At 41.9% G+C, this 23,372-nt stretch overlaps 1 protein-coding gene across 5 annotated transcripts in view; it reads left to right on the top strand.

The window, feature by feature from the left end:
- SNX18 (sorting nexin 18) overlaps nucleotides 1-23,372 on the top strand; it is a 122,745-nt gene that overhangs the window by 25,200 nt on the left and 74,173 nt on the right. Inside the window, exon 2 of one of the 5 annotated variants that reach the window (XM_047859715.1) lies at nucleotides 1,750-4,477. The exons of the other annotated variants lie outside the window; for them this stretch is intronic. Coding sequence (XP_047715671.1) covers nucleotides 1,750-2,003 — 254 coding nt within the window. The 3' untranslated portion in view covers nucleotides 2,004-4,477. Of the gene's footprint in view, nucleotides 1-1,749; nucleotides 4,478-23,372 lie in introns of those variants that run through there. 5 annotated transcript variants of the gene reach the window in all.

Raw genomic sequence — 23,372 nt, 5'->3', positions numbered from 1 at the left:
TGAAGCCGTGTTAATGCCCATGACTTCTCTCTACAGAGGAGACCCCTCGTCTCTGCCATGGGGTTAAGTGGGGTCTCTACTGCTTTTCACTTAAAGACCTCGTGTAGAATAAATAAATGAAAATGTATACACATACCTGCATATGTATGTGTGACGCTTGTCGGTGGGTTTTAATTTCTCAGGTCTTTGAGCTGTGTCAAAAAATTCCCCCCAAAACAAACATACTGTTTACCCTCCAAGGGTTTTATGCAATGCTAGGTTTAACTCTATTATTTAGGAGATTTGAAGAAGTTTAGAAACAGGGCTTTTCCCCTTGTGTATTTCATCATTAGCTAAAACTGAACATTTCTGAAACAGAATTCCTCAGCTTTCCCACCTCCTCCTAAACAGGCTCCCTTCTTTTGTCCCCCTTGGTGTCATCATGGTGAAGACTGCCCAGCCAGGTGTGATAGAGGTTTCTCTCTCATCCTTCGTCATGGTTTAGTAGAATAAGTGCTAGATGGAGCCAGGAAGGCTGAATTCCTGAGGTGGCCATGAGCAAATGATCTGAACTTGATCATCATTCTTTTCCAAGAACCCATGAAGGTCCTTTGTTTCCTACCCCTAAATATCCTTGGCTTTTTTTGTGTCTTCACGTGGCACCTGCCAGAGTGATCGTCCCCTTCCTTCTCCCTTGTACATACTCTGGTGACATTTCCTTTTTTTTTTTTTTTTTTAATTTTATTTTTTTTTAATGTTTGTTTATTTTTGAGAGAGAGAGCACAAGTGGCAGAGGGACAGAGAGAGAGGGAGACACAGAATCCGAAGCAGGCTCCAGGCTCTGAGCTGTCAGCACAGAGCCCAGTACGGGGCTTGAACTCACTAACGGTAAGATCATGACCTGAGCCAAAGTCGGATGCTCAACTTACTGAGCCACCCAGGTGCTCCTCTGGTGACATTTCTTGACAAGAGGCTATGACACCTCTGGCTTCATTCCCAGATTATCATTAGGGAACACTCAAAACTCATTGGTCCTTACAGCCCTGAAGAAAAGGTGGCAAATTCTTACTTCACAGGCCTCATGCTCCAGGTGTGGGTCTCCTGATAGAACACGGAATGGCCCCCTCATTGCCAATAAGACACAGGTTTGGCCAGCCCCAGTGAGGGTGGCCTCCAGTTGTACACTGTCCGCATTTCCAAGTCCCCTTCATGACATGAATAATTTCTAAAATACAACCCAAGTTGGCACTAACAAGTTTCAGAGTGTGGTTCTAGGGTCTTATACGGTATCTCTTCAGTGAGACTTTCTGAGGAAGTAGATTTGCATCTTCTGTGGGGCATTGTGTTTATAGATAGCTTTCTTAATATATTTGTGTGCAATGGTGTCACACCCTTTCTCTTAAATGAAAATCGCAGTTTCTTGGTTTGTATTTTTAGAGACCATTACTTGCAGTTTATTATCTGTTCCGTATAGTATCTCTCCCTGGAAGAGATGAAACCTGTTATAGGTACTTGGTCAATGGCAGGTGCTAGTTTTGAGAAGTGAAATTGCATCAGCGGTGGTGTTTTCAGTAACCCTATCAGGTTCCTTTGTTTTTAATAAGTAATAACACTCATCCCTTTAAGTTCCAAAAGGCTTGAAATAGTGTAGGCAAGTATTTATAATGCAGGAGTCTGTTTGCTATGTAGCTATGTTGTTAGGATATGTGTGTGTGTGTGTGTGTGTGTATTTAATTTTTTTTTTTTTTTTTTTTTTTTTTTTAACTACAGGAGCTCTTACCAAAGTAAAGGAGAGTAGGCGACACGTGGAAGAAGGGAAGATGGAGGTCCAAAAGGCTGATGGCATTCAAGATCGCTGTAACACTATTTCTTTTGCCACTTTGGCTGAAATTCACCACTTCCATCAAATTCGAGTAAGAGACTTTAAATCACAGATGCAGCATTTCTTACAACAGCAAATAATATTTTTCCAAAAAGTGACACAGAAGTTGGAAGAAGCTCTTCACAAATATGATAGTGTTTAATGACTGGACATTGGGTTGTGGACTTTTTTCAGTTCAAGGATATTTCTACAGCAGAATAAAAACTGCTATCAAAGAGCTATTGCCAACTATCAGTGGTGGTACAAGGATGGTTTTGTGTTCAACTGAAGCTCTGCTGAATATATAATTACGTAGGAAAGAAACAGTTAATATGGTTATATAATAGAAACAGTACCACACATTGTAACTAAATTATACTATGTATGCCTACACTACCATTGTAACTTTTGGAATAATGATTATACTATTTGCCTTATTGCTTTTTGAAGTATGGGTATTTTAGTGCATACTTTGTAGACCTCAAAACCCAGGAAGGGTCTCAAAGAAGCTGGCTGGATAAAAGCCTGCTGCGGATGCCTTTTTACTCTCATAGATTGGGATTACCTAAATTCAACCTATTCTCTGTTTACAAACTCCAACTAGAGCAGCTATGCGACTTTGTGCCTTTAAACTCTTGGTTTTTCATTTCTCCACCCCCTCCCTTTTTTTTTTTTTTTTTTTTTTTGTAAGTAACCACAACTTTTCTTGATTGAAAGAGTGAAAGGCCAGTGCATACAATGACAAACCTGTTGGTAACCTCATATTGGCGCTGGGGGCGGGGTGGGCGGTCAGCTGTCATCAGTTTGCCTGGCAAGTTTTGTCTCCCGACACACGACACACGCTGGTGAGGGCAACCGAGGGAGACCTGATGCTCATCTTGGAATATGAAGTCTATTAGGGAATAAAATGGTGCCACTCTGTTCCTTAGATGCTGTAGTAGCATAGCCTCTTCACGCAAGTGTCCTAGAAACTTGGCGTGGAGATCGAAACCAACATGTCTTATAACACAGAGAAGGAGGAGTCTAATCAGTTGGGGACACAAGCACAGAATCAGTGATGACACATACCTGGTTTAATTCTTAAGAGGGTTTTCTTTTCTTTTTCTTTCTTTTTTTTTTATCTTGAAGATTTTAATATTCAGTGTGTGTGTGTGTGTGTGTGTGTGTGTTATTATTTTTTTTTAATGATCTACACTGTTAACTGATTGAGACTCCACTGTGATTCACTCGTTTACTTAATCAAAAACTTTTCAGGGATGTCTGTAAAATTCAGTGTTATACGTGATTGAAAGTAGCGTTGGTTGATCTAAGGAGGGACCAGAAATAATTACTATTCCAAATGCTGAAGGAAAAAAAAAATTGTTTTTTTTTTTTTTTTTCATATTGTAAGCCCCCAGGACATTTAACCTTAAAAATTATTTTAAATATATTCTTCTATTATTATAAGGGAAATATGAATGGCTGATAAATACCAAAAAGATTCAAAAGCAGCTTAATTTAAAAAGCACAAAGAGATTCTGGCTTCAAATGCCAAAATCTCCATGTTTTTATAGTTGCTGAGCTATAAATAATGTGATTCTTCAGTTTACAGATTGAAAAAGTGTCACTGAAAGGTCAAAGTATCTACTGTTTTTATGAAGTCAAACTTATGCTGCCTCACAAATCCCTGGATATTGAAATGGTAACACAGAAGTAAAGAGGTCAATTTGAAATATTGGTGAGTCACACTGATTAAAAAAGACAGGGTCAGTTTTCAGACACTCAAAAAAGAAACGGTTATTGAAACAATTACTCAACAGCACATTTATTCTAAAAAAATAATCTCATATGGGTTGAATTTTTAAGATCAGAGTGTTGTAATTTTGATGAAATTTTTATACCTTAGGTAACTTAGAGCCAGATTTAACATCATGTGGCTTTGTTTCTATTACAGATATGTGGAATTGTGGAATTGTAACCAAATATATTGTTCTCTAAAAAGTAACTTTATCTTGTTGATTGCAAAATATAGTTCTATAAAAAAAAAAACCCATATATCTATGTTAATTTTATTGCAGAAGTTTGGAGATTATAATTATAGCATTTAATTTAAATCTGAGTCTGTATTGGACAGATAAGCACTATGCTTTTCAAATGATTTGAAAATCAGTTTTATTTGCCTCTTTATTTTGATGGTGGTTTGATCTTTTTTTTTTTTTTTTTTTTTTAAGTAAAATCACTAAAGATGTGCAGTGGTAGCATGGAAATTATCTGAGGTGTCTTGTTATGATTGTGCTTTAGCCAGGGTGGACATAGCTTAAATTATAAAAACTAAAAATTAAAGTACAAGGAGGTATAAGTTCATGCTGCCTACTTAGAAGAGAACTTTTGTTCTTCATAACTACATAACATTATAATGCCACTGATTCATAAGGGGTTTAAATGAATTCTGTGGGGTAGGACACCAGAATTATTAGTGTTCATTTTCATCTAAGATCTTTATTTCTCTAACGTTCTTGGTCCTATTGAAACATTTCAGTATACAAAAATACTGCAATGTTAATACCCAAGAGAAAAGCCATCATAATGTGTATGCTGGTCGTTATGATCAGTGTGGTACAATTTTTTAAAAAATAAACTATCATGCCCTTCATGCCATTATTTGTCTTTATTTCTATAATTTATAATTTCGATACGTGATGTATTTATGACATGAGGGTGTCCGCCTGAGCTGGTTTTGCTATTCTAATTACAGACGGACTTGTTGATGTGCTGTAATTGTCATGCAGTGAGACTGGTTTTGCAGCCGTGCATTATATACAGCCCCCATTATTCGCCCAGTCTGTTGTACCTAAAGGCACAGTGTAAACCCAGAACGAGGGAACACATTTGAAAGTGAAACAAGAGTCCGTGCACTTTGGCTTAAATAGAGCAGTACAGTTAAACCTTGGTTTACGAGCAGGATTCATTCCAGAAATATGCTTGTAATCCAGAGCACTTGTATATCAAAGCAAATTTCAAGAACCATTGACTCAGTGGTGAGCATGTGTCGTTCAGCATCACGGACTACTCATATTGCAAGACATCACTCGTTTATCAAGTTAAAGTTTATTAGGAATGTTTGCTTGTCTTGTGAAACACTCGCAGAATGAGTTACTCGCAATCTGAGGTTTTCCTGTCATTGAGAATAGATTCGTTTTTTGGGCTTCACTGACACAGATGTCCTACGTGTATTTGTAACGACAGAGCAGATTCTTCAGTGCTGGTTTTTAATTGTCTTAAGTTTTGCTGCTGTTCTCATAATTAAGGACTTGAAAAATGTAGTCTGTCAGGTCAAGCATGTAAAATTTATGTGTCAACCTTTAAATGTCATTCTTTACCAAGCTCGTTGCTATAGGCATTTTTTTTTTCCACTTAGGTTTTCAGTTCCTCAGAAACAAATAACCATGTCTGGTACTTTTAAATCAATAAGCATTATCCAGTCTTCTCGTTTGCAGCCTTCTCTTTGGCTAACAGAAGAAGTAAAAATTAGGGTATTAGTTATTTATAGACTAAAAGTGTCGAACATTTTTTTTCCTTCAAAATGTTATGATTAGTACAGATCAGTCCTTATCTTTTAAAGAAATAAACAAAGTTTGCTTTATTTCTCAGCTTCAGTGGAATATTATAATTATCTTTTCTCCAGTAGTTAAGGAGGCATTTACTTAATGTGAAAGACTTATACAGAAAAATAGAAGAGTGTGTTCATGGTCTTAAGCTTCCATCTGTGCCCGTCATAGAAAATGTTTGTGAAACTAGCTAGTTTGACTAGTTTAAAACCATAAGCCATCCCTGTCGTCTCACTGGGTCTGCTTCTGTTAGTATCTTATGTAACTATTAAGCACATAGCAGTAAACGGTGAGTGAATCATTTTGAAATAATAGTGACTATGAGTCTGACACATACCTAATAAGTGCATGAGTAAAGTAATTCACACAGTCTCTCTTGGAGTCTGTTGTGTTGGTTTCCAGAAAGAGGCCAGCTCAAACCATCCTAATTCAAGATATAAAGGATCATGGATGAGTACAGGGACCTGGTGAATCCCACACGAGGCCAAAGTCCCCTCTGGAACTAAGCTTGCATTCTATGCGGGGTTTGTAATCTGTCAACTTCTTTTCTTTATGAGTCTGTTTTATTCTTTTTTTCCCTTCCCGTGGCTTGGCTTTCTCAGTATCTTCCAGTATGTCTAAAATGGCCCAGACATCTATTTGGGTTCCTTAGGCCAGTGGGGGACACCTGACCCAAGCTGGACAAATCACCTGTGGGATTGGTGGTGGGATGGGTTCTCTGCAAGTGTGTGTGAGGGAAGAAAGGAAATGGTTGGGACCTCTCAATATGGACTTCATCTGGTAGTCCTCACAATAAACCTGGAGATTCCATCTCCTGTTCATAGATTAATGAAAAGGATCAGAGATACCTCGTATCTTTTGCCCAAGATTACATCAACTGAGTGATGGAGCTGAGAGTCAGATGGGGATCTGGCTTAAGCCAATGCTAATTTAAACTGGATTACATTGGATGCCATTTCCCTGCTTTTCAGGAACCCCAACACTTTCCCAGGTCCCCGCCCACTGCTGGACTGACAGGGATTCTGCTCTTAGTGCCCTGGGCTCGAAGGCGCAAAGGGAGGCTTAAAAAGTCTCCTTTTTGGAGTCATTTCTGTTGGGAAAGATGAGAGTCTGTGGTCCTGTCACCACGTCCCTGGCTGTCGATGCGCCGCTCTGCTCTGTCTCAATGGGGGAAGCAGGCAAGGTATTAATGTTTCCCTAGTGATATTAAGGGAGAGAAGAAAAGGAACCAAAACCCAATGGTTTCCCCTCTCTCTAACTGCACCTCTGTGCAAACATAAACAGGTTTCAGTTGCCATAAAAATGGCCTTGGCAGAACCATAGGAACTAATGTCAAATGTTTAATTCCAGTTGGCCAGGGTCACAGTTAGCTGTGGCAAGTTCCGCTTGGTCACAAGTAGCAGCAACAGAATGCTGCATGCAGGAAGGCCTGGGAAGTGATGGAATAGACTTCTGGGCAGAGTACAGAAGGATGCTATGCTAGGGACCTAGAAGCAGGAAACCTGGAGAAACCAGCCAAATGTCTACCTCTGTCCCAGGCATCTGAGCTTGGGGGGGCAGTGAATCTGGGATTGGGTCATGTCTACAGCCTTTCTAGGGATCACAAGTTCCCCGCTTGGCTCTATTCCCAGAATGTCTCAATCCCATCATGCCTGTGGCAGAGATAGAGCTTCCAAAACTGCTATAGGGGCCTACGTGGGTTGAGAACAGTTTAACTTCCTCGGGTGAATTTGTACCAGAAGTCTGCCTAGGACACGGCCAATTGTCCCGAGCTCCAATTGTGAAGCTACCTTCCAAAGGACTTAGAAAACATGGTGTTCTGTTTCTGTGAGCCCCATAAGCCTATCTGGAAATGCTCTCTAACTTTGAGGGCCCAGATGCATCAGACCTTATTTGAATAGAGGTTTAACTTTTCAGTTGCTCCAGGAAATGTCTCTTAGGGCTTCATAACTGCTGAGTCAGTGGACTTATCTGCAAGCACAGTGGGGAAGTTGACCCAGCATTACAGTAAGAGAGGCGATGCCAGGGGTCACAGCCTAGCTTCTCCACTCCGAAAGACCTCAGCTTACCCAACTCGCCTCTGAGCCTCAGTTTCCTCAAGGGTAGGATAGGCCTACTTAGACTTTATCAAATTATTGAGAGTATTAGATTAACAAGTATGTAAAGTCCTCAACCACTTCTCAGTACTCCCTTTTTAAATAACAAACATGGGAAGTGACAAAAATTCTACAAGTAGGTACTTAATGATGATAGCCACGTTCCCAGACACTGTGTGACCTTGAGCTAGTCAATCTCTCTGTGACCGTTTTCTATCTGCAGTGGGATATAGTATCCCCTTCACAGAAATCTTGTGAGAATTGAGTGACAAAAATCCCTGAGCCCAAGGCATGCCAAGTGTAAGAACAATAAAGATCCTCCGTGAGGATGTGAGAAGGGGTAAGATGGATTTTAGCCGTTAGAATTTTAGCCATTAGCCATATCAGCTCTGCTGTGGAGAACTGAGGAATCCACACGTGGCTCTCAGGTAGGAGATCCTGCCTTCAGCACAGCTCGTCCACCTTCTACCCGCTTTGGCTCGCTCTGCCCCCATGCAGCCCGGCCCCAGGTCCAGACCCCTCTCCGGGTTCCTGCTCCCAGAACCCTCGTACAGCGTCCTGGCATATTCCGCCTAGAAGCCTACTTCACCACTTTCCAGACTCCTCAAATTCCTCCTGTTAGGGTGGTGAGGAGCTCAGCTCTCCAGAGGGAACCTCTTTTCAATACCGCTCTCCACTTGGTCCCAAAGAGCTAACTACCAGTAGGTTTAGAAAGTTGTCCTGGAGCTCTTACCAGAAATATCTGCCGGGGACAGCTCAGAATTCTGTTTTTGTTCACCAGATGAATCGCGATTATACTGACGCCTGCTGCTTTCACACCTTAAAAATACGCCTAGGACTCTGAGGGCAGCATGCTCAGTGTTTAGTATCTCAGCCCTGACCTCGTGCCCCTGACAGACATTTCTAACTGATGGTCAATGCATTCAGTCTGGGAAGTTGAATTTAATGCCTCTGGGTGGCTGTTGAAGTAACCATGCCCTGAATCAAATAAAATACTGGCCTAGACCAAGTTTGATCAGGCCACTTGGTTCTGCTTTTGTTCAACCTAGCAGTTTTAGAAAATACAATTTTTGTTTTTGATTCAGAATGGTTCCCTTGGGGAGAAAAATCTTGAAAAAAAAAGAACAGGTTAGGATGTAGCAAATTAGATTCAGCCTAAAACCGATGGTGTTTCAGTGTAATGTGTTGGCATCCCGAGTCTAGTTTTGATCATTCTTTACCACCTGGTCCCTTTGTGAACTGCTTTGTGAGCCAACTGGAGTTAGCAGGGGCCAGCCACATCTTCCCCCAGCTGCACCTGGGGGACGCTGTCAAGTCCACGGGCTTATGTTCTTCATCTGAACCAAAGTATTTACAGGGAGAGTGAAATCTGTAATCCCAGAAACAGGGCTTTCTTGAAAAATGTTGCTTTTTAGTGGCTCCTATTCTGAGATCCCCAAAAAAGAAAATTTGGCCTTTTAGGTACTCATGCTGACAGGTGATTTCATGATAAATTGCATAGTTATCTGAAGGATTAAAAGCTGTAGGTGTCAGTTGTTTAAAAAAAAAGACAAGAAGGCTCTTTATATACCAATATGGAATTTTTTCAAGAAAAAAAAGAGCAGAACAATATTTTATAGGCTATACCTTAAGTAAAAGAGAAAATAGGAGCTCCTGGATGGCTCAGTTGGTTGTGTCCGACTCTTGATTTGGGCTCAGGTCATGATCTCACAGTTTGTGAGTTTGAGCCCGGCTCTGTGCTGATGGTATGGAGCCTGCTTGGGATTCCCTCGTTCCCTCTCTCCCTGCCCCTCCCCTGCATGCACTCTTTCTCTCTCAAATAAATAAACTTAAAGAGAAAATAAATATATTTGTTTATGTACTCATAGATTGTTTCTGTCAGTAGATGGAAACAGTTGGTAACAAGGTAATGTTGTTTGCTTTGGGATCTGGGAACTACATGGCTTGGGGGACAAGGGTAGGCAGAAGATTTTTCTTGTATACCTTCGTATCTTTTGAATTTGAATGAGTGTATTTTCCATTTAAAAAATAAAAATTGGATTAAAAATAACTAAAGATAAATTTTAAAATTGACAGAGGCATTAGCAAAAAAAAAAAAAAAAAAAAAAAAGTTGTAAACGCCTCCAGACCTGGAAGCAAATTGTACAAGCATAGAAGGATCAGTGGACCCACAGTTGTACGGGCAGTGGACCCACAGTTACAGCCAAGTCAGTCTTCATTGTGTTATTCCCTGTTGAAATGCCGCAGCGTTAGGATGTGTGCTGTTCAGGAGAACGTGTAGACTGTACAGGGAGAGATAGTCTGGGAAACCATAGTCTGTTGTTGTCTGTGGTGCGGGCTGTTCTTTTCTAGATCAGAGCCCCTCATCTCACCCCCTGTCCTGCGAAGCCTTCCACTGTGCTCCAACCCCAGTGTCTGATCCCCTGTCTACACCCCTGTCACTTTGGTGCTGGCACGTAGCAGCTAAGTACCCACAGGTCCTGGGCTGAGATCTACTTCTTCCTCCTACCGCTTAGACATTAAGTGTTCATCATGTGCCAGGTTTGGTTCTGTTACCTGCCATTACCTGCATTATTTGATCTAGGGAACTCTCTTGCAAAACCACTTTACCCACAAGGAGACAGGCTTATAGACATTACAGAATGGTCACACAGCCAGAGAGGGGCACAGCTGGGATTTGGACCCAGGCCTCCTGACTCCAGGGGCACCTGACTCCGCGACGTGTGTTATTAACCACTCTACAACCTACTTGAGAATACAGGGTGACGTGCTGGAGCACCAAGGAGGCGGTGTGGTAGTCCCCTTGAGGACAAGCCCTGTTCCTGACTTCCTCCTTCCTGGGAGGGGCTAGGCACAGGCCGTGAAGACCAAAAAACTGTGTTCTGGAGAACAGACGATCTTCGTGACTCACCAGGTTTTTGAACGACACCAACCACATCTTAAGAAGGAAACGAAATGCCAAAATGCTAGCCCTCCGCGTTTGCACCATCAGCACCGGCGGTGGGCTGCTCATGAGGGCAGTTTTCCACAGACAGACCTCTGTTACACTTCCAGCGGCCAGAGGAGTCGGCCACAGAAGGAGAGAATAGCCGGGCCACAGTGCCGGCTTTGTTCAGCTGTGGGCCTGCTTCGGTGCCCCAGCCTGCCGGACTCAAATCTGCGCCTCAGTGACGTGGCACATGACCGCACATCACGCCCTGCCCAGCCAGTTGTGAAGGACTGTTGTTTTGAGTGTCAAATCCCTGTATGCCGGGTTACTGCTGATTGCTCTCCCTCAACACAACTGGGCGAGTTGAAAGAAAAGCGCAAGCTGAGCTCCACGAATCATGAGGAAGGCTGGCCTCTGAGCAGATGGCTGGGGCGTCTCACAGGTCGAGACGGGGGATTCACCACCATCAAAGCTGTTTGTGGAGCCTGAAGCCCTGAGTGAGACGAAAAACTAATAAATTGTCATGCTGGTTCTCTTACTCCTTCAGTGCAGAACCTTTGAGTGGGACCAGACCCCATGTCTTCTGACCAGCATATTTTCTCCTGCTTTACCTCATGGGAAAGTATCATCATCGAGAGGTTGCTGTGGAAAAGGTAGTTACCCAACATCAACTCACGTTTGAGTCATTTTGCTTCAAAAGCTTGATGAAGCCACCGGCACAGCAGAGATACCCCAGACACTTGGCTTGATTAACTTGTTCATTTGTCAACAAATATCGATTGAATTCCTAATTTCCAGGCATTGGTCTAGACACTAGGAATACAGCAGTGAACAAAACCAACCCAGATCCCTGCCTTCATGTATTTACATTTCAGGAAAGGAGATCCAATAATCAAAGTAATGAAATATGTAATATATAGGTGGTGATAAGTGACATGGGAAAAAATAAAGTGGGGAGGGGAGGTATGGGTAGTGAGCAGTGGGAGAATTTATTATTTTAAGTGGCCAGGATAGGCTTCTAACCTGAGGTAAAGACCAGAAGGACTCAAGAGTTGAGCCATGTGGATACCTAGGGGAAGAATATTCTGGAACACCAGCAGCAAGTGCAAAGGACCTGAGGCAGGAGAGCATACCTGGCATGTTAGAAGCCCATCAGGGAGGTACTGTGGAATGGGGGTAGAGGGGAGAGGAGGTGGTGGGTACAGGGCTGAGCAGGAAGAGATGAATTCCAGAGGTGGGGAGGATCCAGGTCATAGAAGGTTATATATGGAGGCTGTTGTGAGGACTTTGGCTTCTTTTCTGAGATGGGGAGCTCCTGGGGGGTTTTAGCAGAAAAAAAACATGATTTACCTCATGTGTGACAGGGTCACTTTGGATGATCTATGGAGGCAGCTAAGGCAGAAACAGGAAGACCAGTTAGGAGACTTCATGATAATCCAGACATGATGGGGGCCCACACTAAAGTGGAAGCAGTGGAGACTGAGGACAGTCGAATTGAGTGCCTTGACCAGGGAACCATGTGCCCAGTGTAGAGCTTAGCAAGCCTAACAACAGTGTCTTCTTTTGTTTTCTGTGCCTCCATGGCTGATGACTGCCCTTTTGGTGGAAAACTTCCTACTTGATAGTTTAATGATCTATCTTGTTCTGATTGAAGAGCCATTTGTTCTCCTTAGAGTGATTCTTCTGATTATTAAATATTAATTTTATAACTCGGCTCTAAGAATACTCTTAAGTTCTTGGGGGCCACCTCATCACTGCCTCCGAGGTATGGTAGCCTGACTAGAGAAGTCTGACACAGAAAATTGACTTCTACGGTTCTAGGGCTACATTACCCATATTTCAGCTGTAGATTGGCCATCCTGGTCAGGGCCTGAGGATCTTTTCTTCTCTCAGTGCAGTTATGTCTGCCTGGTTGCCATAGTGGCTCCTTCTGCCCAGCGCTGGTACCTCCAACACAGGGGTTGAGGGCCCAGTGGTTGCCTCTCTATCCACCCCGGGGACCTCATCACAGCCTGGTCACGATGCTGCCACATGACATCTGCAGACTGAATGGGCAAACTTTAACAGACTTCCCAGCTCTTCTGGATTCCTTCTCACTCTCTTAATGTGCAAACATCTGGTCTATTGCTCTTTGTGGTTGGGCCTCCATTGTGCCTTGTGTTCTGCCTGCTGGCCAGGGTTCCTCTGCCTGTACCATTGTCTGTCCTCCATGAGACTTTTTATTGAAACTTCCTTTTGCTCATCTATTTTTTTCCCATTGTTTATCTCTTAACAAATACCTGCAAATGAGTTGATAAAACTTTAAAGGATTCCTTTGTCAGTCTTGCCTACATTCAGCTATGGTATTTTTCTGCCCTGGCTTCACATGAGCATCACCTGGGGAACTTCCAAAACTATTAAAGGTGTCTGGGCCACACTCTAAACCAACAGAATCAGAATCTAGAGAGTGGGGCACAGGCTTTAGTATATTTTAAAAGCCCTCCACTCTGCCCCCCCCCCCCCCCCCCTGTTAATTCTGATGCACAATTTTGCTTTCTTTCTTAAAGGCAGTATAAACAGGGCCTAGCACTGGCAGGCTGCTTAGGCTTCTCATTCTCCAAGGCGCTCAAAGATTCTCTCTAAATGAGGTTTTATGGAGAGTCAGAGACAATCAGTGAAGGGATTGAAAGAAGAAAACATTCATTATATAAATTTAAATGTTCCATTACCAGAACACATGGCCTGCAATGAACTATGAATTCGTATAATTTTAGTCTGTCATCCATTTGAATAACACAATTTTATTTCATTGTATTTTGTGTGTGTTAAGAGCAGTGATCTGTTAAATATAAATGATTAAAATATACCACAAAATGTCTTTCATTTTTTTATCCATTGAGGCTTTAGAGAACCGGAAATGGTTCCAGCCTGCCTGGGCAGAGGGACTTGTCCTGGGAGCAGCCATGGCCTGGAGGAAAGAGTGTGGGGCAGGGACCCCCACGAGCCAGCTCTTCCTATTCTGGCCCCGAGACTCTGGGCAGATCCCTGAATCCTTTCCTGCAAGGAAGGTTTTATGATTCCATTATGAAGTCGTGGAAACTGAGGTTCAGAGAATGCAAAACAGCTAATTCTGTAAACGTCTTTGTGTAGCGTTTTCGAGTTTACTGGTTTTCTCCTGTGCCACCCCACCCACACACCACACGGGACATCATGCCAGCTAGCCTTTTGTAAGCTGTTTCCTCTGCCAGCCAGGCCTTCCAAGTCTTCTTTGTCTGGCTGACTCCTGCTCCCCCAATGGGACTGGGGTCAGGCATTTCCTCCTCCTGGCAGCTCTCCCTGTCCCACCTACCACCCTGACTTAGTTAGGTACGCCTCCCTGTGCTGCCGAGGTGACCATACTTTCCTCTGCCTTGGCATTTCTTGCATTTAATAGAATTCTCTTGCCTGCTTCTCCCCCTTCTCTACTCAGTCAGCTTCTTTTCTCCGTACTTTCCCATGGTTAGCACAGTGCTTGGCATATTTATAGATTTATTGTAAGGATGAGATAAGACTGGCTGACCCAAAGGTACTATCATCTCAGTGTTGTGTTATATTTGCTGTGCATTTACAAGCAGGGCCATTTATTAACTGAATTCTTTGCTCTATTTCCCCTCTCTTTTATTTTAAACTGATTAGCAAGCACTTGCCAAAACCAGGGAAAGAGGTTACCTCAAGTAGTTGTCTCTTTGCTAAAAGGCATCCACAGTAATGACACAATATTTTATTTGGATTTTATTGATGGGCTTTGGGTTGCTTACAAATTTTGTCACAATGATGTTACTCGGAAGATCTATAGTCATTGTGTTGGTCATTGTTGCTGTAACAAATTATCGCAAACCTGGTGACTTAAAGCGACACAAATTTATAGCCTTCCAGTTCTGGAGGTCAGAAATCCAAAACTGATCTCACTGAGCTAAGATCAAGGTGTTAGCTGGGCTGCCTTTGTCTTTTGCCTTTGTCTTGGGGATAATCCTTTCTCTTGCCTTTTTTAGCTTCTAAAAGCTGCTACATCCCCTCTGGCCTCTGGCTCCCTTCCGTCTTAAAGACCAGCAAATGTTGGCTGAGTCTTTTCACAGGAACATTGAATCACTCCTACGTGGACTCTTCTGCCTTCTTCATCCACATTTAAATACACATTTAAGTACTAGGACTGCCTGGTATAGTCCAGCAGGGCCTTATATTAAGGTCGGCTGATTAGCAACCTTAATTCTATCTGCAGTGTTTATTACCCCCTGTCATGAACATGACATATTCACAATTTCTCAGGTTCTGGGGATTAGGATGTAGCCATTTCTCGGGGACCATTATTCAGTTTACCGCAGTCATATATCTGTGAACATTTGTACGACCATCTCTGTGGAATAAACTAACTAGAAATTAATTTGCAGAGTTAAGGGGAAGGGAGAGAGTTACAAAAAGTTTTGAATTGCCCTCTTAAAGGCTTACATTTCTACTAGCACTGTATTTGAGCCCCTATTTCTTTTCACCCTGGCCAGTTCTGAATAATGTTTTAAATCTTTGCGAGTCCTGCTGTTAAAAATCAATTAGTACTACAGAATTTGAAAACTAAACAAATCTGACATGTGTTGACATTAAGAAGCTGATGGGACACAGAAGTGCCCATGATCCAAAAGTTGATCTCTTTTGGATTCTGTAAGTAACATCAGTTGTTGAGTAAAGATGTGGCACAGAATCAGTAGTAAAGGAAATACACTATGATGGACATTTTCTTGCTAACAGTTCATAAAACTGGACCTGAATCCATTGATTTATTAATTTATTAGTCTATTATTACTCTTTTTTAAAATATTTATTTATTTTGAGAGAGTACATGCTCATGCACTTGGGGGAGGGGCAGAGAGAGAGGGAGAGAGAGAGAGAATCTCAGGCTCCACACTGTCAGCAAAGAGTCCTAATGCGGGGCTCAAACTCACGAACCGTGAGTTCATGACCTGAGCTGAAATCAAGAGCCGGTCGCTCAACCAACTGAGCCTCCCCGGAGCCCCTACCATACTCTTAATACATGCCAGGCACCACATGACCTCCAGAAATTTACAAAGCAGTTAAAGGGATAAGGCACAAGTGGTAGCAGGTGATTTGGGAATTGACCATACTAGTGTAAAATCCATCCATGCAACTTACACGGTCTAACTCATAATGGATCACCTTTATTTTTGAAAAGTCATGTGTTGCCTAAATAGTTGGATAATCGTGCAATATTGCAATATAACATGCAGCTGCCAAAACTTTTGTCTGAGCGTCAGTATTTGTCAGGTCAAAACAAGTGATCCAAAAAACTGATTATCTGAAATAAGCTGGTCACAAAAAGGCAAATTCCACTCATATGTGGTACCTAGAGTAGTCAAATTCACAAAGGAAATAGAATGGCGGTTGCCAGGGGCTGGGGAGAGGGGGAAATGGGAGATGTTTAATGGGTATAGCATTTGGGTTTTGCAAGATGAAAAGAGTTCTGGAGGTCGGTTGCGCAACAGTGGGAACGTACTTAATACTACTAAACTGCACACTTAGAAAGGAGTGAGATGGCAGATTTTATGTCATGTATATTTTTTTTACCACAATTTAAAGAAAAAAATCTAAAAAACCCTCACAAAAACCAATTGGTTATCTACTAAGCAGTCATGGGAGAAACTGCAAACGTTATAGAGGTCCAGCTGTGCTGGGCATTTCCCAGCATCGTCTCATTTAATTTTCCCAACAACCCCGGGGAGGGGGGGGTAGGTGTTAATTGACCTATGTTGCAGGTGGAGAAACTAAGTAACTTGCCCAGAGTCATGTAAACTGGGATTTGAGTCCGCTTGTCTTTCTCCTGCGTCCTCATGCCTGATAATTAATGGTGCAGGTGTGAGACGAATGTGATTTCCATCGAGCACCATCTCAAGTATTCTCTAAGGTTGAAATGCTCTTATTAAAAATGACACAAGGACACAGTTACTTAACTAGAATATAAAATTCCTAGGAACATTCACTGGCTTCTCCAGCTAAGGTTTATCTTACTAAACAATTAGGGCTTTAACTTCTTCCCCCCACCTTTCCTCTTTTCTCATTCTTGGTTTCTTTCATTATCAATGTCTACATTACAGTCCCACAGAGCAGTACAATCCATGTTGAGGTAACTTAATTAAATTTGGCCCTGTCTGTACCATTTCATTCAGAAAAGGCTGGGAAAGATCTGTAAGGGCCAAAGGATAGGCTCCGCCCATCACTGCTCTGACACGGGCCCTGGATGATGTCATATGAGAAGTCATTTCCTGCTTGGTCCTTATCTGTAATGCTGACCAAATTAATAGCTTTACTTCCTTTACTTGTGTGTAATGGAATTTGGAAATAAAAGTAAAATCACTTCCTATTGGGGTTTATACTTAAGTCCTTTAAAGTTCATGTACTTGGATGCTTCTTCGTCTCTGGAGACCATGAGGTTGTTTGAGGTAGGAAAAGGACAAGCCGTAAAATATGCCATGCTGAAATTCAGTGAGAGTCATGGTTTACCTACTGTCTATGTTCTGCTGAATGTATTTCCAACTCACAAACGTGCTGAGGATTTGGAAGGAGTAAAACCTGACTCATACGAGCATGGAAGTTTTAACATTAATTAAAAGGCATGGCTGTTATAGACTAAATCATCTCCTGTGGCTCTTTGATGATATCCTCTGCAGCAGAGGACAATGCTAAGAGCACCGGATTTATATTCTCATTTTGGCAGGAGAATGTGGAGCTGATTAACCCAAGGGAGACAGACCATGGCACCAAGTGACAAAGGATGTATGTGAAAATGTAAACTGTCAAACATATTCCTTCAGGATCCCTGTCCCATAAGGAGAGATAGTGGTGCCTGAATCTGGGGACCAGACTGGGTGGCCTCTGAGTTTACATTTAATCAGTTATAAATGTCCATATTTAGATGGCTGTATAACCAATGGTCAAAGTAGTAAATCAATCTTAACCGAAAACCATTTATCTTCTTTATCCCTTTTTATTATCACAAATTCTTCCCTTTGTCCCCCAAAACTTATTCACTCATTGTCAAATGACAAAATAGGGTTCTTTTTATGCAAAAGATTGAGAGTGACATTTGCCATCCAGAATGAATAGCCTTGAGAATGAAAATAGTCTATGGACTCTCTACTTTTAAATAGAACCTGTGTCTTTATTATTTCCCTTATCAACAGGAAGCAGATATACAGTGGACAGAAACTGATGCAAGGCAACAAGTTTTAAAATTTCTATTTTTTAAAAAAAAATAACATAAAATAAAATTTCTATTTTTTTCTTCAGACCATGATTATTTTTGGAAGTTTAACATCCAGCTTGGGTTTTCCCAAAATGGGGTTTTTGTTTCTATGATGATAAAATTAATACATGATAAATAATACCTGATAAGTATAGGAAAGTATTATAAAAATGATGGCTACCATTTATTGAGCAGTTTCACCTTACTCTCTGCTGAGTGCTTGGCTCCCCAGTATGGTTGGACCCTCAGGAAACCCTGTGGGGAAGGCACTGAAATCTTTCCCTTTACTGACAATGGTGCTCAGGCACCAAGAGTGAGGGTCATGTAGGCAGAGATCAAGCTGGATTTAAATCTGGGTCATCTAACTCCAGAGCATGCATTCTTTTTTTTTTCTTTTATTTTTTAATATAATTTATTGTCAAATTGGCGTCCATACAGTACCTAGTGCTCATCCCAACAAGTGCCCTCTTCAATGCCCATCACCCATTTTCCCCTCTCCCCCCCTTCCCATCAACCCTCAGTTTGTTCTCAGTATTTAAGAGTCTCTTATGGTTTGCCTCCCTGCCTCTCTGTTTGTAACTTTTTTCCCCCTTCCCCTCCCCCCATGGTCTTCTGTTAAGTTTCTCCAGATCCACATATGAGTGAAAACAGATGGTATCTGTCTTTCTCTGCCTGACTTATTTCACTTACCATAATACCCTCCAGTTCCATCCACATTGCTGCAAATGGCCAGATTTCATTCTTTCTCATTGCTGAGTAGTATTCCATCATATATATAAACCGCATCATCTTTATCCATTCATCAGTCAGAGCATGCATTCTTAACAACAATAGATTCTTTGGTATTTGTTTCTCGTTTATAAATATGGAGGCAGAAAAATGTGGGATTACACTTAAATATTCTTTGTACCATATGAGTAAAATGCAGTGGTTATGAGAAAAGGAAGGGAAGAAAAAGGGCCATCTCTCCACTGCCTTTGAATGTGTGACCCCAGGCTAGGGCTCCATCTGGCACTCCCCTTGGTGATCTGGGTGGACCCCGTAGCTTGGCCGACCTCTCAAGAGGCCTGATGAGCCCCTCTCCTATGGTTTCCCCCATGATTTTGTATGGATCTGATTTTTTTATGTCTCTTTCTCTTCAAAATGCCTTGAGTAATTTCTCTTTTCTGCAGCTGAACCCTGACTGAAGTGATGTATATATGAGTATATAATTTCTATAACTGGAATCAGATACAGGTTTATAAACTGCTTTTTCAACTTAATATGCTCTCATAAACATTTGAAAAATTTCAAAATCTCTTTCGTATAAATATGGCACCATTTACTTTCTATTTCTTTGTTAATGGACATTTAGATTCTCTCCAGATTTTTATTCTTATAAATGAGTATTTCTTTGACACAGTGTATTAGTTTTCCATTGCTGCTGTCACCGATTAGCATAGACTTGATGGCTTAAACCACAAACAGCATAGTTCTGGACTGCAGAAGTCCAAAATGAGTCTCACTGGGCTAAAATCAAGGTATTTCCAGGGCTGCATGCATTCTGGAGGCTCCAGGGAAAGATTCATTTCCTTGCCTTTTCCAGCTCCTTGAAACTGCCCACATTCTTTAACTCATGGCCCTTTCCATCTTTAAAGCCAGCAATGGCTGATTGACTTCTTATACTGCATTACTTTGACTCTTCTGTCCCCCTCCTTCACTTAATAAAGATCCTGGTGATTACATTGGAACTACCTGGATAGTCCAGGATAGCCTCTCCATCCCAAAACCGTCTGATTAGCAGCCTCTGTTCCCTCTGCAACCTGATTCCCTCCTGCCGTGTAACATAACATATTCATGGGTTCCAGGAATTTGGACATGTGGGACCATTTGAGGAAACCATTGTTATGCCTACCACAGGCAGTAATTCTGCTTCTAGGAGTCTATCCTACATAAAGATTCAGAAATGCAGAGAAAGGAACTTTTTGAGGCTTCTGACATGTCAAATGCAATCATACCAACTTATGTCCCATTTGCAAATTTAAGAAATTCCCATCTCATTCTCACCATACCATTGCTACCCATAAAATATTACTGTTCCTCAGTATCTTCTTGACACAGAAGCTTATTAGTAGTACAATACCTGTGTGTGATAGAAAGTTCAGAGAGTGCAAGAGAGTTCACCATGGAAAGTAAGTCTCCTGTTTGCCTATATCTTCCAGTCTCCCCCCCAGAGGCTACCACTGATGACAGTTTTTTGTATGTCATTGTAGAGCTATTCTATACGTATGGATGTGTCGCTTACTCCTTTGTACACAGATGGCGATATACTTCTCTTGCCCATTGTTCTCTTCATAGGTTTTTGAAAGAGGGTTGGTATGGGTAAATAACTATACTATCTCTGATCTAGAGATTCTATATGTGCTAAAATAGCCACAATTAATTATGATTTATTTTATTTTGGTGAGTGATGAACCACATAGAGGCCTTCTCATCTTCTGCTTAAAAACATGAATGCATTAGGGATTTTACGTTTCATAGATGCAGAGTTTCAGTGGACAAAGGCATATTGAAACAAGTTCAATCTTTGAACACACATATGTGACTCCATTACTAAAGCTGAACGTTGTGTTTGCACTATGAAAATAGATAGTGTGTCCTGTAATGAGAAAACAGGAGCTATTTCTATCGGAGAGAAACTTGTAGTATAATATATCAAAATGCAGAATAAAGCAGATTTCACTACTATGAATTCATATTTTCATAAAGAATTACACTGTCACCACATATAACATTCTGACCCCCTGTAGCATTCCCCAACTGTGTTCTGGAAGGTAATAGTTGTAGATAGAAAAAAAATCTTATTTATCAAAGAAATTCAATCAAGCTTCCCTATATTCAAATAATAATCCGTTATAAAACATAGAGGAAAAAACCATCACACTAATAGCAAAAAATGAACACATGGGAATAAACATTAAATATATATAAAATAAGCTATGAAATTTCATAAGGATATTAAAGAAAGAGAATACACCCACATATGCACTAAAATGGGGTGGGGTAAGGGTGTGCTGTGATCCTCAGGACTTGTGAGTGAGAACAAAGGTCACTGGGAAATGAGTTAGAGTGAGATTTTTCTGGCCCCAGAAAGGTTAGTGAGGGTGGAGTGTGAAACTGTCAGAGATGTATAAATAACTGAAGGCCAATCAGAGGGGCCTCAGAACAGGCAGAGAGTATCATATCATATAAATTATAAAGTTGGTAGGTTTGGGGCTTTCCCTACACCCACTTCCTTGCCTGTGAGTTGAAGAGGTTTCATTTCATCAAGACAATGTGATGGGAAGAACAAAAGGAAGGAGCTGGGAGTACTTGCATTGCTTTCCACTGTGTGTCTTCCTCTCTAGAAACCAGAGCCACGTAAGTAGTTAACTTTACCAGACTACCTGCTGATGGGCAAATGGGCACGCATAAGGTTACAAATTTAGCAGAAGTGGCTATTGGCTGTTAATAGAGTTAATAGAGTGATGGCATCTTGGGGGCTACACAGAAAGTGTCTCATGTTGGCCCAGCAGAGCGCAAAGCACCTTGGCACCCACTTCTTTCCTGGTCTCTTGAGATTCCCTCTACCACGATGGAGGCCCCTGGGTGTCTTTGTGCCTGGGAACCTTGCCATGGAGTGTTCTATAGAAGCTGGAAGGGAGGGCTGGTCCCTGGGATTGGGAACTTATCTGTGTAATGAGTGCCTTCCTCCCTGATGCACTATTTGCTTTTCAAGTTTCCGTAGAAACTGTGCATATAATACTTAACTCACCCTTGGCTCCATTCTGACATTTTTTTGTGGAAGTCACAAGGACTGTTCTTTTCAATTGTGGCCTTTTGCTTCTCTCTGCTTTCCCTCGGTTTCTAAAGTGTGGCCATTCAAGAGGGCCAAGGCCTCATTTGTCATGCCAAGAGTGGGGTTTGTGCTCTTGGCAGGACGTGTTGTTAACCTTTGAATACTATGTCTCTGAAGAAAAAGGATGTGCTCCAGTGACACACTTTATGTTAGAAACGTCGTCAGCAGTGGCAGACATAACGTCAGCAGCACACAGCCCCGGTTCTGTGGCGTGTGGGGGCACCCCCTATGCCAAGCCATTGGAAATGCGTACACTGTCCCTTTCCCTGACAGGAGACGGAAGCCACAGCATCCCGTCTCCATCTTCTAGGCCCTTTGTTCACACCCACTTCTCTTGTGCTTTCCACCTGCTCCCCTCCCTAAGCCGCTGCATAACCACTGCCTTCCCCCATTACCAAAGAACAAGGTGGTTGTCTGAGCTCTGGGCCCGGCCACCTGAAGAAGGAGAGTGCCAGAGGAGTGCCTGAACCTCCTTTTCAGTCACTGCTACTTCCGTGAGGCACAGCTCTGAAGAGACTAGACTCAGCCCTGTGATTAGTAGTTTACTTAGCTAAAACAAGCTTTGATTGCAAAATAATTGGTGTGTCGATTACGGTTACAGTGCACAAATGCCCCAGCCTTCACCAGGAGTCTTTCATTGCTTGTGGCTGAAAACACAACCACCATATTTCAGTGGTATCTTTTTTTCTACATGAAAATCATTTTCTTTTTTCCTGATTAAGTAATATGACCTCATTTTAAAGAATTTAAAAAATATACAAAAGTATAGGGGCACTTGGCTGGCTCAGTCTGTGGAGCATGTGACCCTTGGTCTTGGGAGTTGTGAGTTGGAGCTCCACGTTGGGGGTAGAGATTACTTAAAAATAAAATCTTTAAAAATAGAGAAAAGTATAAATAAGAGTATACCCCTCCCCCCCAAATAATCTCTGTTAACAGTTTGGGGTCAAACGTCCTAGGTATTTCCTGTCCATCCATGCACATACATTCATACTTTTTAAAAAATATGACTATACTGTACATAATGTTTATTCATGATTTATTGCCACACAAGACATAAAATGTGCAAAATAGCAACCACCTCGTTATGGCTCGTGAATTCTCTGGGCGAGGAGTTTCGACAGGAGATATCAGGATGGCTTGCCTCAGCTCTATGAAGGCTGGGACCTCAGCTGGGAAAACTCAAATGGCTGAGGATAATTGGAATGTCTGGGGTCTGGAAACAACTGCAGGTTTCTTTCTTCATTCACAGAGCTAGCACCTGGGTTGAGTTCATTGGAGTTTTGAGCCCAGTTGGGATTGTTGACTACCTGTGGCTTTTCCACATGACTTGGACTTCCTTACAACATGGTGGCCTCAGGGTAGTCAGACTTCTTATATGGTGCCTTGAGGTTCTATGAGTAAACAGGGTAGAAGTTGTGTGGCCTTTTGTGATCTAGCCATGGAAGTCATATAACATCATTTCTGCCATACTGTATTGGTCAAAGAAGTCACAAGCTCACTGAGATTCAAGGGGAGGGGGCAAAGATCCCACTGTTTTGGGGGGAGTGTCAGAGAATGTATTCATTCCGTAACTGGGAGCCTGTATCTCCCACTCCCCTTCACCCATTTTGCCCCTCCCCTTTTCCCCCTTCCCTCTAGCAACCATCAGTTTATTCTCTGTATTTTGGGGTCTCTTTTTGCTTTCTTTTGATTTTTATTTTTGTGTTCTAGGTTCCACATATGAGTTTAATCATATGGTATTTGTCTGTCTGTATCTGACTTAGTTCACTCAGCATA

This window comes from Prionailurus viverrinus, chromosome A1 (genome assembly GCF_022837055.1).
Source record: "Prionailurus viverrinus isolate Anna chromosome A1, UM_Priviv_1.0, whole genome shotgun sequence".
Taxonomy (NCBI): Eukaryota; Metazoa; Chordata; class Mammalia; order Carnivora; family Felidae; genus Prionailurus; species Prionailurus viverrinus.
The sequence above is the reverse complement of the archived record's forward strand: the minus strand, read 5'-3'. Positions and strand labels throughout refer to the sequence as shown.